General features: G+C 43.1%; 1 protein-coding gene across 1 annotated transcript; it reads left to right on the top strand.

The window, feature by feature from the left end:
• Positions 1-843: 843 nt before the first annotated feature.
• Positions 844-27,136, top strand: loxhd1a (lipoxygenase homology PLAT domains 1a; the record flags this gene model as incomplete). Its single annotated transcript, XM_079178441.1, has 42 exons — positions 844-1,564; positions 4,485-4,599; positions 4,860-4,871; positions 6,277-6,357; positions 7,636-7,820; positions 8,522-8,620; positions 8,840-8,988; positions 9,077-9,200; positions 9,431-9,681; positions 9,760-9,895; positions 10,009-10,169; positions 10,278-10,364; positions 10,649-10,784; positions 10,913-11,067; positions 11,165-11,325; positions 12,368-12,444; positions 12,548-12,744; positions 12,815-13,007; positions 13,109-13,269; positions 13,358-13,691; positions 13,826-13,977; positions 14,387-14,520; positions 14,993-15,144; positions 15,290-15,394; positions 15,485-15,613; positions 15,702-15,869; positions 15,964-16,145; positions 16,290-16,406; positions 17,046-17,208; positions 17,451-17,605; positions 17,763-17,972; positions 18,355-18,481; positions 18,622-18,830; positions 18,964-19,149; positions 20,041-20,168; positions 20,266-20,383; positions 22,328-22,505; positions 24,468-24,653; positions 25,001-25,171; positions 25,984-26,113; positions 26,389-26,544; positions 26,656-27,136. 42 exons carry the CDS (start codon positions 844-846, stop codon positions 27,134-27,136), a joined length of 7,272 nt encoding a protein of 2,423 aa, XP_079034567.1.
• Positions 27,137-27,671: the final 535 nt, after the last annotated feature.

Here is a 27,671-nt window from a genome sequence, read left to right as displayed (position 1 = left end):
ATATCGCAATACGGTACAATAAACAGTCCTGCATTCAAATTTGTATTTCAACTGACCAGTGAAAGAGAGGCATTATCATCACAATGTAACTCTACTTAACGCCTGTTCAAGTGGGAGCTTTCAATTCTAATATAAAGCTGGATATATTGTTTGTGTTCAATCTGAATCTGCAATGTAACCAGTAACATCTCTCAAGCAGCACTTGAATCAAAATGCGTGATTGCTAAAAAAAAAAGTTTGCTGAAATATCGATATTTACTCATCCACGGTAAATCTTAAGATGCGCTCAATATGTTGCCAGTCATGCATTTATTTAACTTAAATATGATTTATACACGGAGCTACACTTTCTATTAGAATGAACAAAGAGGAGTAGTTGTAAGGGAGGGATACTTTGTGTGTGTGTGGTAATTTGTCTGTCTACCTGTCTGTGTGCGTGTGACTGCAGGTAAAAGCGAGACGCCCCCGGCTCGTAAAGCGATCCTAACACCATGAATAATGGAGGGTGCCGTGGCAGAGAGGATAAGTTCTCGGTGCAAGGCTCCTTTTTCACAGGGCTTTCTCCCGTGGGTCACGTGAGTGCTGAAGTGATGGTCATTTTTCATGAGTAGTGTGTGTTAGTCATATGGCCATATACCGACCAGGTAGGAGACATCCCGGTAGCCATTCCACCTTCTGCGTGTCCTGAGTCCGTATACCTGCAGCAGCACACACCCATGCTGCCACGAACCCCACGATCCTACAACCTCTCTGCAGCCAAGGGTCAAATGAATTGTCTTACACCATTAGAAACTCAAGGCAGCACTTACGAAACTAAAGGCCAGGGAAGTGGATGAATTAAAGATGCCGTCGAAACAGAACAAATCCACAGCTTCAGAAGAAACCGAAGAGGTTGATGACGAAGTGGAGGAAACGGAGCCAAAACCAAAGGAGAGCAGCAACGATGTGACCAGTGGGGACACCACAAAAGGAGAGAAGAGTCGGAAGAAACACAAGAGCGCAGAGAGCTCCGAGAACCAGGAGGCCCCAGAGAGAGAGAAGAAGAAGATAAAAGAGGGTGAAACAGGAAAAGAGAAAAAGAAGAAAAAGAAACCAGATGATGGTGTTGAAGCTGGTGCTGTGATTGAAAATGAGGCTGAGGAGGGTGAGCAAAACAATAATGACCCCACCACCAATTCCAAAAAGGAGAAATCAGGGAAGCACAAAGAGGAAGTGACTGAGGTAGCGAAGGAGGAAAAGAAGAAAAAGAAGAAGAAATCCTCCACAGAGAAACCAGAGGGAGAGGAGGAGATGGGATCCAAGGATAAGAAGTCGAAAGATGGAAAAAAGAAGAAGTCTCACAATGATGGTGATGAGGAGCCCTTGATTGAGGAGGAAGACTCTAAGAAAAAGAAAAAGAAGAAGGCAAAGAAGGGGTCGGTGGACAGTGACGAAGATAAAAAGAAAAAGGGGAAAAAACCCAAAAATAAACAGGTGGACTACGGCGCGATCTACCAGAACGAGCTGCTGAACTACCACACAGATTCATCCGATGGATACGAGGATGAGTACTACAAAAAGAAAGGTAAGGGTTTGACATTGTAGAGCAGACAGAGAAGCCCCACAAGCTGTATTTCAGGTAAGTCTCAGTTTCATGACATATATGTATTCACCAGTTGGAATTTTTCCAACTGGTCAAGTCTTGAGTACAGTTTTCCTCCAGTTCCCTTCAGCTCAGAGCCGAAGCACCCAAGGGAATCCCTCTCTGATTGTTCTTGGGTGAAAGCTCAGTTATGTTCCACATGAATGGAGCCAAACAGAAGCTCGGGGGCAGACAGGTGCTGGGTGCCGTCCCAGTCTCCGGGGCTGAGTGAACCACCGGTGGCCAGAGGTAGGGCCGGGAGCCAGAGGAGCTTTCTTAAAGCACATCACAGGGAACCAAATCCTGCAGGAGGCTGCCAAAAAGTTCATTTTTGTTTGCTTAGGGGGAAAGGGAACTCCGGTTGATTTATGGGATAGATCAAGAAAGATGTAACAACCCGAACGAATGAAAATCTTGACAGCTACTTGTTTAGGTGACAAAATTGAGTAGAACATAAAATACGTAGCTGGTAAATATGGTAAATTCTTTTTATTGAAATGACTTTAATGTAACTTTGGTTCTGCGGTGAGTTTGATACTGACTTTCAAAGGCGTTATGCCGTTGAAAGCCCCCTGCAAAAGCCGGTTATTGGGTCAGTTGAAGCATGAGACAGAAAGTGTTTCCTGTGTGAACATTAAACGAAAACCACATTCTCCTTAATCTCACTGTAAGGGCTTTTGTTACCTAAACAAAGGAATTAAAACTCAGGATGCGAACCCAGGTCTCTGGCATCAAAGTTTTGTCTTTGGAAGCATATTTGCATTAGTAGTAAACGCAACTTTTTACGAGACGGGGTTGCCATGAAGGAGAGTTTGGAAAGTGCAGCACTCAGCTGTATCAAAATGTGTTTGGAATGAGGAAATTGCACATAAAAACGTCTGAACTTAAAAGCTTTTTATGGATCTTCGCCCATCTGACAGAGGGAGTGCTGCAAATGTGACATTTTTTTGTGTATTTTCTAGCATTCTCACTGCCAGATAATTGCTCCCATAAAGTAGCCGATCAAAGCGAATCAGCCTCTGGTCTCTGTACACATTAAAGGAGCAGTAAGGGTCATTATTTAGCATCAGTAGCAGTGACACATGCCTGTGTATACTTTTTTCTTGCTTCACTGGCTCACTCAGGTCTCTGACACTCCAAGGAGTTTATCAAGGCTCAGTGTCTATCTGATTCTATCAGGTGTCTCTCTTTCTCTTTAATCTGGCTTTAATAGCTCTGCTCACTGTTAATTAGATATCCGTGTCCCTATTGGATTGACTTTGGTTTAAATTGCTCTCTATCAGGTCTCTGCCGCTCCTTTCCTCTCCTCCATGTTTTTAGGTAATCTGTCTGCTTCTTCTGCGTGTCTCCCTCATTCAATATGTCCTCTACGTCCAGTTCTGTTATGCATTACTTAATGGATGTTTTTTATTAATTAATTTAAAATTATGTAAACATTTTTACGCCTTCAGTCCACATTAGCTTTTCACCCTGGAAGTGTTCCAGCCTGTGAAAACACAGTGTCTCTGTTCAGACTGTACACCACTTTATTCTCTCTCTGTCTCTCGCTGACTAAGTTTGACTCAAAGTCCCAGACAGTGTCCCATACCTTCCAGCCTATCGAGTCTATCTTACATAACCACAGCAGAGATGAGTTTACATTTGCGTGCAACAATGCAGCAGGACTATAGAATTACCACTGTATAAGCTACTGAGTCACTGTCCTACTGAAGATTTAATGTTGTTACTGAAGCTCTGGTGTGACTTTCAAAATCCTTAACAAAAAATAAAGCTTGTGTTTGGATTCACAAGTATTCAGCTCATTGGATTCATGTTGACAAAAGTTGAATGACAAAGCATAGGCGATACATCATCTTACAAGAGTGCAGCCATGCTAGCAGCTCTGAGGCTGAGCTAAATGCTAACTTGGGAATGCTAACATGCTCACAATGACAATGCTAATCTGCCGGTGTTAAGCAGGTAGCCTACAATGTTTTACATGTGATGTTCCCCATCTGAGTTATGTTAGCGTGCTAAGTTAAGCTTAATAGCATAAAACACAGCTGAGGCTAATGTGAATGCCATTATGTTTGCGATTATGTAGCTTAAAACCAAAGTAATTAAACTACTAAATAAACAAATTGAAATGTTGTCCTGATGGTAGCGCTAGTTGAAAAGTCTGGATACCATCAAAGCACATGAATGTCTGTGGCAAATATACTGACAATCCATCCAATAGATGTTGAGACATTTCACTAAAAATATACAAATGTACATAAATACATGTGTCAGTATAGGCTTCATCCTCTGGGGACCATCAATGTCCCAAATATCATAGTAATACACCCAGTAGTTGTTGTGACATTTCAGTCTGGACCAAATCTTCCGTCTGAACCGACATTGCCATCCGAAAGTGTATACAGATGTCCTCAGATGTCCACTCTTCTCTTCTTTTCTCCTCCACACAAACACCTTATGACCCAAACTGAGATTGTACAGACTGCTGAGTTTTCCTCCTGTTCACCTTCCCCTCAACTCGGTAGCTTGGTCACACGAAGAGACACATTTGTGAAATGCGAGAGAGGCTCGTCTGGTGTATCACACCAGACATGGATTCGCTGCATTGAATTCCCTGGCAACAGTGCATGGAAGGAAACACAATGCTCCTTAATGTTTATAGATTATTGGACACTGTCTGAGGATGTGACTTTGTCTTTGTCCTTTTATTCAACCTTTACTTTTACAATTAGTGCTTGTACGACCCCATGAAATGTATTCCCTATACATGCACTCATTATTTCAGATTTGTGATGTTTGTTGCAAAGGGGCAACACATCTTCTTCTCTCCTTCTCTGTCTAATCTACGCTCTCCTCTCTCTTTCAGTGTATGAGGTGGTCACTATCACTGGTGATGTAAAGGGAGCCGGGACGGATGCTAATGTGTTTGTTACCCTTTTTGGAGACTTTGGCGTCACGCCCAAGGTTCACTTGGCAAGCAAGTGAGTTTAAAAGGGTTTCTGTCATTGTGAGGACATGATGTCATTGTGTTATAGTGCGCTTTGATTAATATGTACAACTCTGAATCAGGTCTCAATGACTTGCTCTGCTTTGACTTATTTCCCTTGTGAAAAGGTTTTATGTGTCGCTTCGAGGCAATTGCATTTCATTCTGCTTCAGTTTATATAATTAGAAAGCGTAGCTACATTTTCAATGTCCGCTGTTAACTTTTAACCTTTTCTATTCCTTTCTGATCCTTCAGCACAGAAAAGAGGTATTTTCAAATCAGTCTGCTAAAAGGATGGTCCTTGTGTTGAGTTGTATTGTGTATATAACACTGTATGGGGGAGCATTCCTGATCAACATTAACCTGATGCCTGTGGATCCCGTCGATCATGACTAAATCCATTTCTTTGACCTGTTTGTCAAAACTATATTAACCTGAATCTTCAAAATCCTTTTGATGTCAGAGAAGCAGCGCACGTTCATAAAGGTTTGGTTGTGGTGCAGGAATGTCTCTTCTATACAGTCCTTTTAAAATGTCGGACACAGAATATCTGGAGTAAGGGGGAACTATGTGACATGGCCGGTCTTCTTTTCCATTCAGAGGCAAATGAAAGAAGACCACGATGTCATTTCTGTGGATGATCAAATGACTCTCAGGGGATCTTATCAGCAGCAGGCTCCCTTTATCTCTGCACACAGTGATTGACAGCTAGGGTTACCTGTGCAGCGTATAGGATATACCAACTTATTGTAAGGCACACTGGACCATGTCACTCACACCTTGTGTTGGTCTCATTCATCCATCAGGCAGCATCAACGTGCTATGCATTCAGTGTCTGCATGCTGTGCGGCCATAGTGTTGCTCAGCAGGTGAAATACCATACACGGACGTTGATAAGTCACTTCTGTCATATAATAAACATATAGCATTAGGAGTTTCACCTTACTCCGATATATATTAGGTCCTGCCTGTATCGTGTAATGATCGATTTAAACTTTATAACATGATACAGGTAAGGGAAGGTTTCTATGTCTCAAAGCATATTTGCCCGATTGAACAATCGCGGCAGATAAAAAATGCAACTCTTTGGAAATTCATTGTGATCATAACAAATTCAAATTGCATGAATTCCAAAGTTTGCATTGGGGTTTTTCATTTTCACATAATCAATGTCTCCCCATCATTGCCTTACAGGTGATTTTACACAGAAACACAGAACGAGGGCATGTATTTATGAGCATTGGCATTGTCTGTGGGTGGAATATTGCAGGAAGATGAGAACAGATGGAGATGTGGGTCAGAGACAAAGGCAGTAGTGGAAAAGAGGGTGTCTGATTCGCTGTGGCAGAGGGGGTCCTCCATGCACACAGCTCTGTGAGGGGTAGAAGCACATGAGGAGGCGGGAGCGTTGAAGGGGCCGAGCCTCAGGAGGTTTCAGATTATACAGCTGCCATGAGACCACCAGAGTCCCTTAAGCCGAATCAGTCAGGAGATGTAATTTACTGCTGCAGAGTTCAGTTCAGTTGTCTGCCTGGACTGTGTTTCTTTGACCGGTGTAATCTCTATCAATCAAGAAGAACGTCTCTCTCTTTCTCTGTCATAAACACATGTGACACTCAATTTATGTTTCTCCCAAATTCTCACATTTTCCACGTTTTTTTTCAATTTACAGGAGCCGCACTGCATTTGAGAAGAATAAGAGTGATGTTTTCCGTATCAAAACACACAACGTGGGGCCTCTGAAGAAGCTGAGGTACTGTACAGCGAATCTAATGTGACAGAAAACCCCACAGCGCCGACTGTGATGTGTGATAACTTATATATGAATCTATTAGTGGTTGCAGCAGATACAGGACACTGACAGCATCCCGGTTGGTGCTCAAGTGTACCTCGCACAATAGAACAGCAGCTTACAGAGAGGATCACACAGGAACATTTGTCACTCGTTTTCCAGCTGCGACGCCGGCCATCAAAGGATTTCATCCAGTGACAAAAGGTTAAGCCCCATCTGTTGGGAGTTAGTGTCTTACTCCAGAGGAGTCACATCACAGCTGTCACACATGAACAGTGAAACCAGGATACATTTAGTCTGAGGTCTCAAAAAGCAGAGGATCTTCAGAAAATTCAGCACTATGGAAGGTTTGCTTTATTCCCAAATATGTTTTAAACATCTTTGACAAAACAATCCCAACTCAAGGTCCACTTCCCAGCATTCTTTGTCTCTTTTACTACCGGTACTGCTGAGCTCGCATGTCAGCAAAATAACTGAGCAAACTCCATCCACTCATAGAGCTCGTGTGATATGGTTGAAAGCTCCAGAAATGGACCTCGACTTGCGATTGTCAAACTACTACTTTCAAGATAGCTTAGCTTAGCTTAACATTGTTGTCGAAAGTGAGTCTATAAATGTACTCAAATTCTATTTCAGAAATAGAGTAGTAGCAGATGTTATATAATCCGACAGGGGGATATAAAGGCTTTTCACTCCTTAAGTGCAATTCAGACTATTAACCTAGAAAAATGACTTTTCTACTTGTGTTGAACTGCAGTGATCCTCTAACAAAATGAGCCACAGGTTTACAGGTTTTATAGGTCAGAGCTATTGTGATTTAAATGCTCGTATGTCTACATCTGACATGGCAGCTCCTCGTACATTGTAGTGCATTATTCAAACTACTGTAAACAATTTGCACAACAAAACTCTAATCTGGTTTGAATGTAGCTGAGCAACCTTTGTGTTTCAATCCTGATGAATCTTGAGCTTTCAAAGTTATGTCAAAACAATATGCTTAGATGCCGCTTGCAGCTCTGTTTCACTGTGTTATTCTTCCACATCTTATTCACTCCTCACAAAATGTCCATGTCTGAATCACAATGCTTGAAAACAACAGCCTCCACTGTTTGGATTTACGACTGCAAATTCAAACTAACAAAAAGAAAGCAAGAGGCATTGGTGTATGTGATGTGGAAAACGTATTTGTGATTGCCTGCAGGGTGAATTCATGTCACACTATGACGGTTGACTCCCCAGGATCGAGCACGACAACACAGGGATGAACGCCAGCTGGTTCCTGGACAGGGTGGTGGTGACCGACATGAACCGGCCCCATCTGCGCTTCTATTTCGCCTGCAACAACTGGCTGAGTCGGGAGGAGGCCGACAACCTGTTTGTCCGGGACCTGCTGGGCAGCATGAACCCCATGGACGTCCCGAAATGTAGGTCACTCTGGGACAAACACGTAACACAAAGCACACAAAGGTTCACAAAGGTTCAAATGAAAAAACTGTTGATTCAAATTCCAAATACTTCCAGCACACAGCAGAGAAACCGCTGGGTTTGAAAAGTCACAGAGACTAGTTTTAAGATACGTTTTTTTTGTTGTTGTACACAAAGGTGCCTGGTATCCTACAGATCTAGCTTCTGTTTCATTTTGTAATTGAATTCCATCAGAGTATAATCCTCAGGTAAGCCAGGTAAACCAGCCCATGTGTCCTCTGCTGCAATGTGATCTAACATCTCAGTACCTGCAGTCAGTCAAGCAGAGCGTTGTGAAGCCGAGGCTCGGATAAAGACACGAGGACACTGTGCTGTGAGGGAGTGGTCAGAGTGATCTGGCTGTTACTCACACACACACACAAACACACACACACACACACACACACACACACACACACACACACACACACACACACACACACACACACACACACACACACACTGTTATGAATATTTAACTTGGAAACCATCTCAGTGTGGAATAATAAGACACCTGCCTAATGAAATTAGAAAAGTTCAACTAATTCTGCTAAGAGGTAGAAAATTGGTTCTGAAGGATACTGAAAACCATCACTTACTACACTGTTAGACTCTCTGCTGTTTACATAAGTCACTGTATTCTTGATTTCCTGTTTTGCAGTAAATAAGTACATAGTGAGTGTGTTCACTGCTGACATGAAGGGAAGTGGAACTGATGCAGATGTCTTCCTAAACATCTTCGGAGAGAACGGTGACACAGGTAGGGCTGCAACTAATGATTTTGAAACAATCAATTGAATAGTATAAACAATAGGCGATTAAGTTTCTGTTGATAAAGTAATCCATTATTTCAATGCTAGACAGATGTGTCCACCAAAAGCCATGACAAATATTGTATATTTATTGTTGCTTTAACGACTGGGGCTATGTCATCGATTTCAATGTGTTTGACTCCAAAATGCTTTGTTTATTATGAAAGGAGAGAGGCGACTGGACAGTGACAAAGACAACTTTGAGCGCGGGTCGGAGGACAAGTTCACGATAGAGGCGCCAAACTTGGGAAGGCTGAAGAAAATCACTATTGGCCACAACAACAGAGGTTCATCAGCTGGATGGTTTCTAGATAAGGCATGTTTCACCTACACATACATGATCCTTACAGACCTGCCCACATGCAGATAAATCACTCACGGTGGTGCATAATGTGTCTCTCCAGGTAGTCATTGATGACATGGGGAATAAAGAAATCTACGACTTCCCGGTTAATCGCTGGTTCGCCATGGATGAATGTGATGGCAAAATACAGAGAGATGTGTTGGTTGGATCTGTGCAACCAATGGGTGAGAACAACACAAAGCCTCTATTTCACTGCAGAAAAAATACATCTTAAATGTCCTCTTTTAGATAATACAGTGTTGACCAAACAACAGCACAAGTCAAAACAAACCCCAAGAATATATATGTTGATTTCCTGGATTCAATTTGACTTTAATATATGGTCACATCTAAATTCTGGCAATTCATTGGATAAAATGGCAATTTCTTCGTGTAATCTCCTGAATCTACTTAGGAATCGTATACAATGTACAAGTGATGACTGGAGACGTGAGGGGTGCAGGCACCAACTCTAAGATCCACATGGTCATGCACGGCTGCAAGGGCTTAAAGAACAGCGGCAAAGTCTTCCTGGAAGGTGGTGCTTTCGAGCGCGGCCTCATCGACATTTTCAACGTGGAGATTTGTGACCTGATCAGCCCGCTCAGCAGGGTCAGCATCGGGCACGACAACGGGGCTGTTGGCGCTGGATGGTACTGTGAAAAGGTACTACACTTCTGTCTTTGGTAACAGAGGGACTCTCAAAAATGTCATTCAACCACCAAGCACCTGTTTCCCCTCTAGGTTGTAATATACTGTCCGTTCACGGGCATCGAGCAGACATTTCAGTGCGGGAAGTGGCTGGACGAGGACGAGGGGGACGGACTGATTGAGAGGGAGCTGTACGAGATGGTCTCTCTCAGGCAGAAAAAGCAGAAGAGTGGGTAGTTTCGTTCAACTCGCAGATCTCTCTTTATTGAAAGAAAAGTAAATCAGTCATACTCATTTCACCAAAACAGAATTCAAGTTGCATTCTATTGAATTCTACTCCAGAGTACCCATGGTCCCTTTTGATTTTGACATCGGACCTGAAGGGGGCAGGGACAGATGCTCAGGTATTTCTGCAGATCTACGGAGAGAAGGGCAAGTCTGATGAGATCAAACTGGAAAACAACTCTGACAGTTTTGAACAGGGCCAGCTTGATAAATTCATGGTAAGCCCTGGATCATATCACCCACTGTTCTCACATTGATCTGCTATAAACTCCCAAGATTATTTTTTTTAAGTATCCATTCTTTTTAATGTTTTGGGATCGCTGTAGCTTGAAATGCCAGACATGGGAAGACTGCGGAAAGTGCGCATCTGGCACGAGAAGAGACATCCATTTGCTGGATGGCATTTAGCGAAGGTGAGACCCGTCGCTCTCTCTGTCTGATCTGTCAGTGTGAGCTGTTAGTCTGTTGTTTTATGCACCCTCTCAGCACTAAATTAGACACGGAATGATAGTTTAATCTTGCACCTGATCTCAGATATAGAGAAGAGAGACTAAGTGTAAATGAGCCTGCATGCACTCTATTGCACCACAATTTGTTTGTTAATGTCACTTCTGCAGTCTTCATTTGTCCGAAGGTTAGCTCATGAACCATAGATGAAGATGCACATGATGACACATGAGGCTGTCATTTTCTGCAGGTCACTTTGCTCAAGACCTTGACGATGGAGGAATATTCTTTTGAATGCGGCCGTTGGCTGGACATCAATGAGGACGACAATGAGATCGTCAGAGAACTTCCAGCTACCGGAGCGCTCATCAATGAGCCGCTGCTCTGTAAGAAATCGACCAAGGACACACAAATGGTTGATCTTAAAGGCACACAAGCTGTCAGAGAGTCAGTGCAGATATTCAAACTCTATGTGTGAATGTAGGTGCTTTATGTGTTTATGTGTTTTTTTTAGTGATAAAGTATCGCGTTACTATCTGCACTGGCAACGTCAGTGGCAGTGGCACTGATGCGAGCGTCTTCCTCCATGTTTTTGGTGACCTGGGTGACACAGGGGAGAGACTCATGTTCATGAGCAAGAACAATGTCAACAAATTTGAAAAGGGCAATGTGAGTATTAATACGCATTCAATACATATATTGTCTGGGAAATGCACTGCAAACATCTTTTAACCCGTTTTCTGTACGTTACTCCGTCTTCCCTCAGCACGATGAGTTTCTCATTGAGTCTGTGTCTTTGGGCCAAGTGCACAGAGTGCGTGTCGGCCATGACGGCCGCGGTGGAGGCTGCGGTTGGTTCCTTGATAAGGTGTTGGTCCGGGAGGAGGGCCAGCCAGAGAGTTTGGCCGTCGAGTTCCCCTGTTTCAGGCAAGGCAATAATACTTAACGTGACTTGAAGGGATATTTTTGAATACAGTTAGATGCTTTCTTGTGGAGAGTTGTGTGATAAGATCGAAACCACTCTTGAGTCTTTATGGTACGTCTGAAGCTGTAGCCGGGAGACAGTTGGCTTAGCTCAGCATAATGGCTGGAGGCAGGAGGAAACAGCTAGTCTGGCTCTAAAGCTCTCTCATCAGCATGTTATGTCTTGTTTGAATCCATGGTGCATAATAAGGAAGTGTGAAAATGGCAAGTTGTGGTTTTTGCAGGGAGTGCTTCTAGTTTTTATGCCAAGCTGCTGGCTGTAGCGTCTTATTTACCATACATGATATGGGAGTGCTTTTGATTTCTCTTCCCAAGAAAGAAAATAAGTCTCTTTAGTCTGTAACCAACCAAAACATTAAACGGCGAGACACAATTTCCCAGAAAGCCTCAAAAATCGGCCACGCTTACCTTCAGTAGTTCTCGAGTGGCTGGTGTTTAAGTGGTTAGGCAGCTGATGGATGAGTTTGATACTACAAATAGGGACTAAATGCACAGTAGTCAGCCAGCTCTCTCTCTCTTTTAGTAACTGGAGCCAAACCGCAAGGCGGAGGTGCAGTGTTACATCTAGAAAGAGGCGTTTCCTGTCCGTCCTGATAAGGGAAAGGTTTTCAAGCTTACAATGCAAAACAATGTGGAACAATTGTTTGAGTGTTTGCTGTTTTTTTCATCTAATGGTGATTTGATTTCCTCAAATAATCAATAATCTTAGGCCACTCAAAAAGTTTAGTGAGAAAATGGAGGCTCATGCATTATGTATAAACTTAGACTTGACAAATGTAATTGTTATAATGCATAGCTTCAGCCAATGCATTATAATGTTGGGGTCTTACCTTTTCTCCCTATTCCTTTTGTAAACTGAATATGTTTCCATGTTATAAATTCTTCTTTCCACACATTTAAACATTCAGGGAGGTTTGGTGTGAGGCTTGATCTCAGTCTTTTTTAGGATTCAGTTTGTCTGTGTTTATATGTTTTTTTTCTTCAGGTGGTTGGACCGTAATGAAGATGATGGACAGATTGTCCGTGAGTTAGTCCCAGCTGGAGATGGCCTGCGTCTCTTTAGTGAGTGCCTAAAACATTTTGAACCGAGGATAGGTGAAGCAAACTTTAATTTAATTTCCAGATTTTTAAAGATCTTTAATTCCCGTCTGTCCATCCTCCCAAGATGTCAGCTACCACATAGCAATTAAGACAGGCAGTGTGAATGGGGCCAGCTCAGACTCCAGGGTGTTTGTCAAGCTGTACGGAGAGAAGGGTGACACTAACAAGATGATACTGGCAGTTTCCGACAACGACCTCAGGAACTACTTTGAGACGGGACAAACTGACATCTTTACCATCGACACCTTTGACATCGGACAGGTAAGTTCTTCAGACACGTCTAGGCTTCACAGAGAACAGAGTTTATATCTTATGTCCCCTGTGCTTACAGATCAACCGTTTCCTGATTGGTCACACTAATGAGGGCTTGCGGGCTGGCTGGTTTCTGGACAGCGTGCAGATCTCTGTACCGGTCCACGGGAAGCAGTACATGTTCCCAAGCCACCGCTGGCTCTGCAAAGACGAGGCTGATGGGAAAGTGGAGGTTGAGATCTATCCCAGTGAGACCTTGGACATCGAACAATGTAAATAACCCCAGCACAGTGCAGTCAGAATGAATCATTTCAACCACAGTAACAGTGAGTATGAGTTGAGGTGTATTGCGCTGCCTCTCCTTCTCTTACAGTGATCAACTATGAAGTAACAGTGGTCACAGGGGACAAGCGTGCAGGGGGCACCAATGCCAACGTCTTCTGTCAGATCTATGGAGATGAAGGAAAAACTGAAGTCCTCGTGCTCAAGAGTCGCTCCAACAATTTTGAACGCGGCACCACTGAGATCTTCAGGGTCTGTATAAAGCCTGTCTCGTGTTACCTCAATGTATGCAGGAGATTTAAGGTCCTGGTTTGACCCTTGTTTCATACCTACAACCCAGATTGAGGCTCTGAATGTTGGTAAGATCTACAAGATGCGCATCTACCACGACGGGAAGGGTATTGGAGACGGCTGGTTCCTGGAGACGGTGGACATCAAGCGGCTGACGATGGCTATGGTGCAGGTTGAGGTGAAGAAGCAGGACACCAAGAAAGACAAGAAGAAGGACAAGAAGAAGAAGAAGAAAGAGGAGGAGGAGGAGGTGGAAATAGTTGAGCAGCTGCAGGAAGTGGTGGAGACATTTACTTTCCCCTGTAGCCGCTGGCTGGCCAGGGATGAGGAGGATGGGGAGATTGTGGTTGAGCTGCTGAGTGAGGGCAATGAAGACCTGGAGGGTGAGTAGAGCGTGAATGTAATGTGCTGACCCGCTGTTTTTTGCTTTGTTTGTTTTAACTGTGCCATTATGAATTAACCATAACGTTAAAAGCTCACTCATGATGTGCACTTTCTCACTGTGTTTTCCTCTCAGTGAACTCGTATGAGGTTCATGTGTTTACTGGGACTATGTGGGGGGCGGGGACCGATGCCAATGTTTACGTCAACATCTATGGAGAGATCGGCGACACGGGGGAGCGGCAGCTCAGGAAGGCAAACAACCTGAACAAATATGAGAAAGGCCAGGTAAGCTTTGTTTCCGTCGGTTCTGTGCTCATTTTTATTTCATAATCTGAGTCTTGATATAAACTTTTGTCTGACAGTTTGGGAAGTATAGTTTTTCACTTTCTTGCATAGAGTTAGATGAGAAGATTTATACCTAGAATCAGGAGTAGCTTTGCTTAGTTTAGCGTAAAGAGTGGAGCTTGGGGAAACACTGTTCATATGAATAGATTTGTTTGATCTGCTGTGTTCTACATGGTCATGATTGTTATCATTGATACTGTTTACCTGGAAAAGCCTGTTGGATCTCAAGGAGCCCTGCAGGTTAAACACAGATCAAATAAATAAGTAATGAGGTTCTCATGGACCGCTAAACTGAGACCTGTGACATTTCTTGACCCTTTTGTTACTGGTTTGATCGCTTGTGACCCAGGAGGACATTTTCAACATCACAGCGGTCGACTTGGGGACCCTGAAGAAGCTGAGGATCCGACATGACAACAGTCAGAGCAGTGCCGGCTGGTTTTTGGACAGAGTGGAAATTGTAGACAACAAAGATGACACCACGTAAGTCATGATGACGTTAGAAAGGGAGCAGAGATCCATCAGCACATTCATTCAGATGTGTAACTGCATCTTCAGACAAATACCTTGAATATTTAAACCTATTAATTACAAACAAATAGGTAATTATTTATTAAATTGATAAGAAATTCTTTAAATCTTGCTGAGTCATTGTAGACACCAAATCATTGCAACAGGTTTAACAAAACAGCATCATCCTTCATAGCTCTACAGACATTTTATGAGCAAATGCAGAACCTTTGCTCATAAAATGTCTGTAGAGCTCCACTGTGTGGCGGGAAATGGTACTCTGAAATAGTCTGGTTAAGCAAAAGCCTTTCTGTCAATCCAAATAGAGATGGCCCCTTTCTTTGAGTACTTTTAGACACAGGAACATTTGATAGTCCTAAACAGACGACTGTATTGGTAATGTTCACTGCACAGCATTTATTGTTTATTCATTATTGTGTTTTAGGTACTTTTTCCCTTGTAAACGCTGGCTGGCTGTCGATGAGGATGACGGACAGCTTGCCAGAGAGCTCGTTCCTGTGGACGAGGCCTTTATGAAGAAAGGAGACGATGATGATGAGGAAGACTCTGAAACCACACTTGGTCTTGAACAGAAAGGTGAGAGCAACATTATGGCGGCCCTGAGAAAGAGAGAAACACTGTCCTAAAGAAACAAAGTTGTTTTTGTTTGTAATGAATGAACAGAAATAACAATCACAAGATTGCCTAATGTTTAATTCCTTCTGGTTTCTTGTTATTACAGCCATGTCAACAACTTACACAATGAGGATAAAAACTGGTGACAAAAAGTATGCAGGAACTGATGCTAATGTCTTTATGATTCTGTACGGCACCAAGGATGACACAGGTAATACTTCAGACTATCATACTGAATTCATATATATATCTGCATATATATTCAAATTATGAAATTACTCTCTGATGTGCACATCTACAGGGACGATCAACCTGAAGGCTTCAAAGACTCATAAGAATAAGTTTGAGCGGGGTCTGATCGATGAGTTCATTGTGGAAGCTGTGGACATTGGACCACTGAAGAAGCTGCGTGTTGGACACGATAACCGTGGTACGTAGTAGGACAGACTCCCTGCCTGTGCAGTGAATAGTGCAAGATTAGTCCACATGATCACGATAATTTGTGTTGAACGTTTAAGGTGGAGGATCAGCAGGCTGGTTCCTTGACTGGGTGGAGATTGATGCCCCGTCTCTTGGACTGAAACTGCACTTCCCCTGCGGTCGTTGGTTGGATAAAGGGGAGGATGACGGGGCCATCGTCAGGGACCTTTTCCCTAATTCTCTTCAGACGGAGCATTACACACCATGTAAATCGTCACTGCATGACAAAACTTACTCCAAGCATGTTTGTTATTTGATGCAAATAACTGGTTATGTTTTTTATTTGTTTACATTTTGTAGTTGTTCCTTACGAAATTAAAACCTTCACGAGCGACGTGTTCGCAGCCGGCACGGACGCTGACGTCTTCATTGTCCTGTACGGGCGAGATGCAGTGTGCACCCAGCAGGAGTCTCTGTGTGTCAACAAGAGGGAGAGGATTATGTACTTTGAGAGAGGAGCTGAAGACATGTTTATTGTTGAGGTACAATAACAGTGTACGGTCATAAATAAGTAGAATGGGTCATCAAGCTCGATGAAGAACAGCAAGGCCATCAGGGTATATACTGTAGTAAATACAATGCTGAATACAATTAATTTAGTTAATTATTTTCTGCTTTCTGTGCAGCTAGAAGATGTGGGGGATGTAATTGAAAAGATCCGGATCGGCCATGACAACCGTGGGGTCAACCCAGGCTGGCATCTGGACAGAGTGGAGATCAGACGTCTGCTCAGGAAGGGAAAGGTACTGCCGACGGAGGACAAATCCTCTACTTAAGTAGCAATGCTGCAACATAAACATACTCTATTACAAGTAAGAGACCTGCAATGAAAATGTTGCTTCAGTTAAAGTATCAAAAATGGCCCCATGTGTTATAATGTCATATATTATGTATTATATTGTTGGATGATTATTACTGATTCATTAATGTGTGAGCAGCATTTTACGGTTGTAGTAAAAGGTGGAGCTATTTCTAACTACTTCATATGCTGTTTGGTACAAGATGATTATATGTTTTTGGATGCAAAATCTTATTTTGTTATGTAACTACTAATTAAAGTTGTCAAATATATGTAGTGACGTAAAATGTGCCTCAAAAAACCAACTGATATTGATTTCAGTACCTTTATGCTTAACAAACATCTCAGATTTTAGTTGTAGAGGACTTATATTTGTCTTTGTCAGCATCTTACTATCACATCCACTGGTGACACACAAACGCAATTTTTGGTCAGCAGGTGGGGATGTTCTCTGCACAGATAGATGAGGTTAAATCCAGCACTGTGATTTCAGAGGCTTAGACAAAAAACAGAACAATTGTGTTCACAGATTCCACTCTTAAGGCAAAAACACACAAATGAATTAGCCGGTCTCTCTCTGTAGGGTTCAGAGACGGTCATCTTCCCATGTGAATGCTGGCTCGCCAAGTCGGAGGACGATGGAGAAACCGTGAGAGAGCTGGTGCCCTCTGACATCATCACTGAGAAACTGTTACGAGACGGAAACCTGAAAGTCACTGAAGTGGAGGTGGAAGATGCCCTGGAGAGTATGTTAACGCACGCATTCAACTATTTATAACAGCAGAAATATGTGCAGGATTTGTCACAATGTTGTGGTCCTGTTTCTCCCCCACCTTTCTGAGCATTAGTTCAGAAACAAGACACTTTTCCCTTCAGGTCCTCTCTAATCCCAGAGTGAGTCTGTTATGACAGTGGCAACTATTTTCTGCCAATTGCACTTAAATTCATCCCCTGCGTGCCCGTCTGTGGTCAATGTAACCCACTGCAGCTCACACATACACTGTGTCAGTGATGACGGGCGATGTGTACGGAGGCGGCACCGACGCCAACGTCTTCCTCACGATTTACGGGGACCAGGGGGACACTGGAGAGAGGAAACTCAGAAAGTCCGAGACAAACGGCAACAAGTTCGAACGGGGATCCGTAAGAAAGCATTTTGTATACTATGAAGTCACAAATAATCCTGATATGACATAATGAGCTTTATAAAGGCAAACTAAAGTACAGCAAATACATCGTACAAACTACATGAATATACTTTTATTATCATTTCATCAATGGTCATGTTTTATCTCCCCAGGTGGATAAGTTCACTATAGAAGCCGTTGACCTCGGTCAGGTTTTCAAGATAAAAATACGCCACGATAACAGTATGATGAGTGCCGACTGGTACCTGGACCAGGTGGAGGTGGTTGACGTGGACACGGAAGAGGTCTATCTCTTCTTGTGTGAACGTTGGCTGTCCAGGAAGAGGGAGGACCGACGCATTGGGAGAGTCTTCTACGTTAAGGTAGCATTTTAAGACGTCTGTGTGCGATTATGTGAAGGAGGTGCCTTTGTAAAGTCATGTGTACAAAAGAGTTATTAAAAGAAAATAGTAGAAAGGAAAGACTAAAAAGACTTGGGTCCGGTCCCCCAAAGTACAAGAAACTAGCAGCGCTAACTCGAAAAGTTGTTGAGTCTAGCGAGAAAGTTGCAAAGTCGGCCACGCTAACAGCCCGTCCCTTCAGGCCTCACTCCAAAGCCACTCCCTTAAAATACAATTACACAACATACTGTTTTATTACAAACATTGCTGCCATTGCTAATAATGGTAATTAATTACCATTAATTAGCAAGCACCTGTGTTGTTGTGTATATCTGCATCACTGTGTGTGTGTGTGTTCTTTCAGGGTTACGAAGGTGTTAGAGAAAGCCTCAACAGTAAAAAGAAGAACTCAGCCGTGACAGTGAAGAGTGTTGACAGTAACATGAACAAAAAGAGCAAAAAGAAGAAGGAGGAGGAAGTTGAGCTCCCGAGTAAGAAAGATCTTCAGCGTTGTGTGAACTGGATTCATCCTCTGCTCTGTGAATGCTTGTCATTACTATTCTAACGCAGACATCTTTACATAATCTCTTACTCTCTGTGAATGAATAAGTGCCGTTCCCTTCCTGTGCAGTCATACCATACCACATCACCATCAGCACTGGACTGGAGCGCGATGCGAGCACCGCCAGCAGGGCTTATGTGATCATTATCGGGACCAATCACACCCAGACAGAGAGGTTGTGGCTGGACCTGCCGGACGAGAGGAAGGGCTTTGAGGCCGGCTCTCTGGAGAGCTTTCAGTCCCACGGTTCAGATGTGGGGGAGATCAAAAAAGTCGAGGTGAGGCGGGGGCGGAAGCTCTTGGAGTTTCTGTGATGACCGTGCACTTTCACACATCCACACACACACATTGGCCACGCAGGAGAAATACACCCACGTTGCTTGAAGTGATTGTTGCTCATCCTCCCTGCAGCTAGGTCATGATGGGGCCACTCCTGAGAGCTGCTGGCTGGTTGATGAGCTGTCTGTTGCTGTGCCAACCAAAGGGGTCAAATATATCTTTGCTTGCAAGTGCTGGCTGGCCAAAGATCGAGGAGACGGTTTGACTGCTCGAGTATTCAACGTGCTGGATGCAGAGGCCATTTCCATCTCCCAGCAGGTATGTAGATATCAGTAATGTGATATGTTATATATCAGTCGTTTGGCTAAGAACTTGCAACACAATTAAATTAAATTAATAGGCATATATTATATTAATAATAGACTCATGAGGATGAGTCAATGGAGCTATTTACTCAACTCTCAATTATTTCCAATTATCTTTTTAAATCTGGTACGTATCTTGGTTTAAATGGGATTTCCAATGAATTTCATAGATATTTTTGAGTAAATTTAAGACGCCTTTCAGCCTGTTATACATTCAGTTACATCTGAGATTTTAAAAGTATCTATAAAGGCTCGTCTTTGTTTAAACAAGGAGTTAACAATAGGTGTAAACATCTGATTCATCTAAAAAGAAAAAGTAGATCCTTAACATTATCATGCTAATACCAGGAGTAAAAGTATGATTAGTTACATTATTGATATAGATAAAAATTGACTTATTGGAAGTTGATTTATTAACGAAGATATTAAACGTCTCTTGAAATTAAGAGAAGAAGTGACTTCCGAGGGCTTTATTCTGGCTGATTTCGAGAACATTTTGACACTGTTGGCGAGGAGAAGGTTTTATAGATGTATGTAGCATTTTAACTTTGGTGGCCCTTCAGTAAATAGGCTGAAAGTTATATACAATCATATTCAATTCTGTTTTATTTGTTTATTTGCTGTCAAATCATAACAGAAGTTTTCTCGAGACACTTTTCATATCGAGCAGGTCCACACCATACTCTATAATTTCGTTTTTTAGAGAGAGACAGGCACAGCAACAACAATAATAACGATAGAAATAGGACGGTTATGAGCAGTCTCTCCCCATGTCCTGTACCTGTTTTCAAATATCACTGTAAAGAACATATAACAAGTAAGATGTTTAATATTTTCATGTCAGATTATTTACGAGGTGACCGTAGTCACAGGAGATGTGCAGAACGCTGGAACAGACACGCTGATCTTCATGTCTGTATTTGGAGCCAATGGCAGCACGGAGGAGATGCTGCTGCAGAAGAATGAGGACAGGTAGCCAAACATATGTGGAGAAACGATGTGAAATACAGAGATTGTCTCATTAAGCTGCAGATTGTAAACTCTGTGTCCTCTATGTGTTTGACGACAGGTTTGAGCGCGGTCAGGAGGACACTTTCAACATGGAGATTGATGACATTGCTCCGCTGAGGAAAATGAGGCTTCGTATTGATGGCTCCGGCAGTCGACCTGACTGGTTTCTGGATCAGGTCAGATCACTTTAAAGGAGAAGTCCACCAATCTCACACACCAAAGTCTGTCTACAGGTCTACTGCATGTATAAAAACGTTTTTGGGTCCAAATAACAAAGAACCTGGAAGTGTGGAGATAGAAAATAACAAGCTTACCAGACCTCTGTAGCCTGCTCCTCATCTCTGCTTAAGGCGAGCAGTTCTTGGCAGCGTTAGCCACTACTAGTATACCACACTGAACTGTCAGCGGTTCAGGTGCATTGTGGGTAATGGAGGCAACAGGTATTGACATGGAAGAGCAATGCATGGAATAAGACCGACGATATCTCTGGTTCTGCTGCACCTCAATCAGTTGAGTGCTCTTTTAACGAACCAGGAAAGATAAATGTGTGTTCAGGAGATGTTTACATGCTAAATAATTGTCAAAGATTACAGCAAAAGGAAAGCTTTAAGCGGGGTTAAAGCTTAAGTCTCCAGAATGAGCTGATCATGCTCAATGCACAGGTTCCCTATATTCTTGTTACGGGCTAATTGGATACAAATCAGAAACTGCTGATCTCATCTGTAAAACATAAAACCAGAAGCATAAAAAGCACCAAAATCAATAGTACAAAGCACTCCCAGGTTTGTGTTTTTTACGCTGGCAGTGTGTGCTGTAGGTCACAAGATCATTCAATCTATTATATCACACAGCACAGACAAAAACACACACACACATCTATCTCTGCCTGCAGGAGAACGGTCAGTGATTCACCCACCCACAAAGACACTGACACACACACACACACACACACACACACACACAGCAGGGCCCAGAGTTCCTGGAGTGAGCATATTGAACCATTTATTCACCATGCTCTTTGTTCTGGCATCATCACACGCATGCACACACAGACAAACACAGTAATGAGCGTTGTGTGTTACTGTAGCCAGTAGGGAAATATAAATTTCCCTTTTAGTGTGAATGGGTGTGCGTTAGTGCAAATATCGCCAATTTTAATGAATAGTCCAGCAACATGATCAACTGCATTAATATACATAGCTGACCTTGTGAGGACAACATCACCGCTCACCTCCAAATCCTGTCTGATGTCTCAGGCCAAATGCTTTGATGAAACAGAACACATTTCCTATGCAAATGTCCTCTCTGGTAAAGTCACCACTGCCTGCAGAGCAGCAGAGCAGTCAGGAACAATACCGAGCCCTGTCCGTTCGTGCCTGGGACTCAGCGGCTGCGAACATCTCCTTGACTTGACCCTGCACAGAGCCCTGTGTGTTCAGCATCACAAGCAGATGTGGCTGCCTTTATGGATTGCCGGGTCCGTGTACTGAAAAGGACACAACAGTGCACCGGGCCGACTGCCAGTATAGTAATCTGCCCAAATAAATATGCAGAGTGGAGAGGTAATATGAGGGTGGCTGGCGTCTTTGTCTTGTAATGAAATGTTTCCCAGGACTAGTGATCAGACATCCCGGGGGAGGCGGGGTTTGTGTTCATACTCGTAACAAATTAGTGTCCATAATACGACAATGTATGACACAACGCTTATTCACGTGAACTTGCTTTCATCCACGCTGGGATGTTGGTCCATCACCTCGGATCAGACTGAGACATCTCATGTTAAATTCATGTTGAAAAGGTTGAGAACTTAACTTTCCCTCTAGCGCCATCATCAGGTCAACATTTTTAACTCGTCCATGATTTGTGGTGTGAGACGTTTCCATCAGCCTCAGGTGCACTTTAGTGCTAATTAGTAAATGTTCTCATGCAAACACGCTAAACTAAGAACGTGGTAAACATTATGCCTGAAAATCTGAATGTTATCGTTGTTATTGTGAGGATTCATACACTTTGTGTGAAATTCTTTTGTTACACTTTAGCGGATTATAATAAAAATCCATGTCAGGATTCTGAATAATACGCGTGATATAATATTTGAAGTGCTAACTCTGTGCCTCCAGGTGATCATGCGTAACCTGACCACAGAGGAGGTGTCTTCGTTCACCTATGAGGAGTGGCTCTCCAGGACCTGTGGACCAAAGAGAACCATGATCTGCGAGATGGCTGCTGTGGTGGACGAGGAGCTCATGGTGGAGCTCACCACTTACATAGTCCAGGTCAAGACCAGTGACAGTGGAGGTAAGTCCTCAGCACATGCCGGCCGCTGTCAGCATGCTCATAGAAATGTTTTGTTGAATCTATCAGGTATTCTCATCGAAAACGGTGAATGTGCTGCAACCTGTCCTGCTGCAGTCAGAGAAGGACATTCGGGATATGTGTTTCTATAATACTGTAAAGCAGCGGTTCTCAACCTTTGTCTCTGAAAACAAAGCTTTGTCTACTTGTGACTCATCACAGGTTGCATATGCCAGTGTTTGTCGTTTTAGTAGCCTGAAGATGAATAATTATCGAATAGGTTTCCTGCTTTCCTACACTGGACAATATGTTAACATTTGGTCAGACCTGTGAGGCAGAGGAACTGCAGAGTTTAAACGTATTTAACAGACGTGTCCGCTCATCAGGCGTACCGATGTCACCCGTCCATCCTTTCATCTCTGGGTCAGCGTCCGGTCAGATCCAGCGACGCTCACAGTGAGCAGAGCAGCTCAGACATCCTCTTTCATCAGCAGCCTCCTCCAGCTCTTCCTGGGGGGGGATGCTGAAGGACTCAAGTGTCAGTTGAGAGATTTCATCTGTCAAATAGTGTCCTGAGTTCACCTCGCTATCACCTCTCTTGATTATTTTCTGAACTCTTTCAAAATAAAGCACTTGAGGGGTAGCCTGCAGGTCCTTAAATGGCTAAGTTCAAAGTGAATGGTGGCTCAGATGAGTGAACTCCTCACCCTGTAATGTCAAATTAGAGCTACAGCCTTGTAGAGGCTATTTGTGTCTGTAATCACATTCTTTCAACCACTACCCGAAGCTCGAGGCTGAGTTCACGGATATGCTACATTGCTCCTCATCCTCATTTGACCTGTCCTTGTGCTGAGGTCTGTGTTTTCTTTCAGAAGGAGCAAAGCTGGAATAATTAGTGTTTGACTCCAACGTCGGCAATGAAAGAAATCCTCTTAAGAACGTGTCCACGCGGCTTTGCTCCCTCTTTTCTTCATGCAGTATTTTCTATAGCTCAGTAGTGCTGCTGATCAATACGATAGCGTGGTGCGAAGTCTGAGCCGACTTCAAAGGAATGCTCTCTGCCTCTGGCTGTTACTGGAAGCTAAGATGTAGCCCCGCGCCACCACTGAGGCTCTTGCAGGAATAATGAGCCAGGCTGATAGACACACACACACACACACAGACACACAGGCAACATTACATAGGCGATGCTGTGCATCAAGTAATGGTCTCCTTTGGGATCATGATGGGATGATCTGCATGTACAGTGTGAGGAGGGATTGAATGTTAAGTAGGAGGTATATGAAAGGAAAATATTGATTGGAAAGGTAACAGCGACATGCAATTCTAAATATCTAAAATCTAAGCATTCCTCATTAAAACTGCAGCATTAATTAAAGTATCAGGTTCCTAGTGTAGTGCACAGACTGGTGTAGAACTAGGACACAAGAGAAATGCTGCAGAATGAGTGAGGTTTGTTCTCAGCATCGCCTACTACACATTCACTTAGTGTCTAACTCACTGTAATGAAATAATAAAGCACAGAGGGATTATAGATGTGCTGTCTGAGTCAAAGAACGCGGCTTTCTCTGCGGCTCATTTTACTCTGCATAATGTGGCTGCTTGTTGGCAGATCAGTTTCCTCGGGGCTTTGCAATCTCAGTATTTATTGGCAATTCAAGAAATCCCTGCAATAGTTGAGCTGCATTGCAGTTTAAAAGATCTACAACAACAATTATACTATAAATGTATAATATGTTGCGCATCTTTTGTAGTTAATTATTTGAATAATAGAAAAGATGCCATTTACAAATGTCATTACAATGACATAGTTTAAATGAAACTATGTGCTAATTCAGATTTTGAAGGTGAAAATGTAAACACAGTTAATTCACAGTACATTGTTTATTCCAACATGTTTTTGTTCCAGGGAAGCAGAAATTCTGATGATTTTGTTTTAAATGGGTGACTTTCCCGTCTCCTCAGGGGCGGGCACTGATGCCAACGTGTGGATCATAGTTTTCGGAGAGAACGGAGACACAGGGACGCTGGCATTGAAGGAGTGCAACAAGTCCAACAAGTTTGAGCGCAAGCAGGTGGACACGTTCCGCTTCTCGGATATCCTCAGCATGGGAGAGCTCTCCAAAGTACGAGTCTGGCACGACAACTCAGGTCAGCCCTCACAGATAGACTAATAAAAGGCTGATTACATCTGCACTTTCTGACTGGCATTGTGAAAAGTGCTATTTGAATGAAGTTCACTCAAGTTACAACTTAAGATGCAATCACTCAGCCAAAGATAAATCTGGCCACAGATTCGTGAGTCTGACGTCACAGGAGAAGTCTTGAGTCACCACTCTGATTGTAATGAAACCTGAACAGTTGAGGGAACCCAAGGCGATGACGCAGCTTTTTACTCGTGAGCCTGAAAGATTGCTGCATCACTCCTTGTTTCATTATTCTTGACAACATGTTTTTACTTACTGCCTATATTTGTTTCCTGATTGCATTACTCCCAGGTCCTGCTCCAGGATGGCACTTGGAATATATCGATGTGAAGGATGAGATCCTGGACAAAACCTTTCGTTTCCCCTGTGACCGCTGGCTTGCTAAGAATGACGACGATGGACAGATAATGAGAGAACTGGCGTGCGCCAACAACGACTACTTGGACCTCAACGAGAAGACGAGTAAGACCTGCACAAACGACACGTTTTAAACTTGAAATCATTACGATTTCAGACTTGGGTGACTTGGCGACACGTGGTTAACTGCGAAATAGCAAAAGTGGATTAATACAGCAAACACTGCTTGAGAAGCTACTCTGTCAGAAATACAATGCATGTTTCTGTTTGCAGTGCAGCCAAACAAACAAACTTTGTGTTAATAAAGAAGTCCATAATCTGCCTTTTCCCATCATGCAATTGATCAACCGCAATTGGCTTTCGTGCTGCACTCTGCGCAGGTAGTTTCCCACCAAACAGCCAGGACACAGTTAAGTCTGTTACCTTTCTGAGGAGCTATGTATCTAACCGCGGCGCTCATTGTCGGTCCATTACTCCCTGCATTATATAAAACCGTAAAAAGACTGCTGTCTTGTTGTGTAGACAGCTTTTTTTTCACGTTGTTGACAGATACATTGTGTTTCCTGTAGCTTCTTCACAGTAAAAGCCAGCCTGAGTTGTAATGTGAAGCTGCAATAATAAGATGGTCTGTTTGCATCAGCAGTAGTTTACAAAGAGGCTGACATCATTGGAACTAAATTGGATTACGTGCTGCATTCATTCAGAGTGGCAATGGCGGACTCTGCCACTAACAATGAAAACTCCATAAATAGTATCAAAATGGGGTTTGATATAATGAAAGATCTTAAGGATTTTAACTTAAACACGTGTTTCTGTGCCAAGGGATCTTAATGTTTGATGTGTATTCCGTGTGGAAATGGAGGACATGTCTGTGAACAACTGAGACAATTTACTTACACCGTCCGTGTTTTCCCTAGAGTACGAAATCTGTGTCACAACCGGAGACACCGAAACCAAAGAAAATGCCTGGATTGTACTCGAGGGGAAGAAGGGCCGATCAAAAGAATTCGTAATGGAGAACTCCTCAAAGAAGAAGAGGTTCTTGCGGTAGGTACTTGGTGCGAGATTAACTTAATGAGCTGCAACTTGTGTACTCGAGAAAGCTGAAAGAAATGTGATTTCTCTCCGTCTAATTCTGCCTTCGCACTTATTATGATAATCCCCACCAGCACCGAGCACTTGAGCTCAAACCAACGCTGCAATTGACTATGATGACATTACACCATCCAGAACAAATTGGCAGTGACATGAATTTAAAGTATGTCGCCCAATTTAAGCGAAGAGCTAATCACTCCGACGTGCTCGTTTTCCTCTCTTCGTAGGGGAAATGTTGACAGGTTTGAGTTCTCGTCCAAGAACCTGGGGGATATCGCCGGTATCTGCCTGGGCCACACACCCAAGGATGGGAAGAAAGTGAAGGGGGAGGTGTTCTGGCATGCGGTGGAGGTCTTTGTCACTGAAAGGGAACTGGGAAACAAGTAAGACATCAGTTACTGCTCAGTGAGCCAAATCTACATCCATGCTGAAGTCAGTCATTCAACTTATACCATTTGTTGATAACTAATCATATTCTGTATCATCACCTCCAGGTACATCTTCAGTTGCAACGCCCGTATCCCTCTCTCTCCTAAGAGGGACGATTTCTCCACCTTTGAGTGCACGAAGGCCATCGAGAGCTTTGCCAGCAAAGCTCGAAGCCTCGTGCCCGTCAAGTACGAAATCATCGTCATCACAGGTGACGAGAAGGGAGCGGGTACAGACGCCAATGTTTTCATCACCATCTACGGCTCCAATGGAGATTCAGGCCATCGGCAACTGCGGCAGAAGTTTCGTAACCTTTTCGAGCGCGAGCAGACGGACCGCTTCCTGCTGGAAATGCTGGACATGGGCGAGCTGCAGAAAGTCCGGGTGGAGCACGACAACTCTGGTCTGAGTCCCGGCTGGCTGCTGGACCGCGTGGAAGTGACTAACACAGCCAATGGTGTCACCACCATCTTCCTGTGTGGGAAGTGGCTGGACACTAAGAAGGCTGACGGGCTGATCGCCAGGGTGTTCTACCCGAAATACTAGAGAAACTATTTATTCATACAAACTCCCATTGCAACAAATCTCCCCTCATGTTTCAAAGTAACGACCAAAGAGATTATGCTCTGGCAAGTTTTATACCTCAGGAACTGAGTTATGTTTTTGTAAATTATTATATTATAGTTATTATGTAATACTACCTGGGAATATAGCCTGCAAAGAAATACTGTGACAATATATCCATAGGTCAGGAATGTGCCATTCTTTTTAACGGTCATGAGTCAGGGATGGTTTGCTCAGTTGTTTTGTTATAATTTAGGTTTTATAAGATATTAAACTCTTTTTGCACTATACTCAATACAGCTTTCCACCTGTTTGACTCCCTGATGGGTTAATTCAAACATCCAAACCTACAGAGCTTTATTTCAAAGCTGCACGAATCAATACTTTTTTATTGACAATAGTTTTAAAGACTGTGCTTAATGTGGAGACACAGAGAATCATCAACTGGCTCTCACTTTATCGCAGCGCAACGGAGCGTTTCGGCAGCTTTTAACTCACAGAATTACTTCCTTTGGAA

The sequence above is a fragment of the Pholis gunnellus genome (genome assembly GCF_910591455.1).
Source record: "Pholis gunnellus genome assembly, chromosome: 18".
In the NCBI taxonomy this organism is placed as follows: Eukaryota; Metazoa; Chordata; class Actinopteri; order Perciformes; family Pholidae; genus Pholis; species Pholis gunnellus.
The sequence above is the reverse complement of the archived record's forward strand: the minus strand, read 5'-3'. Positions and strand labels throughout refer to the sequence as shown.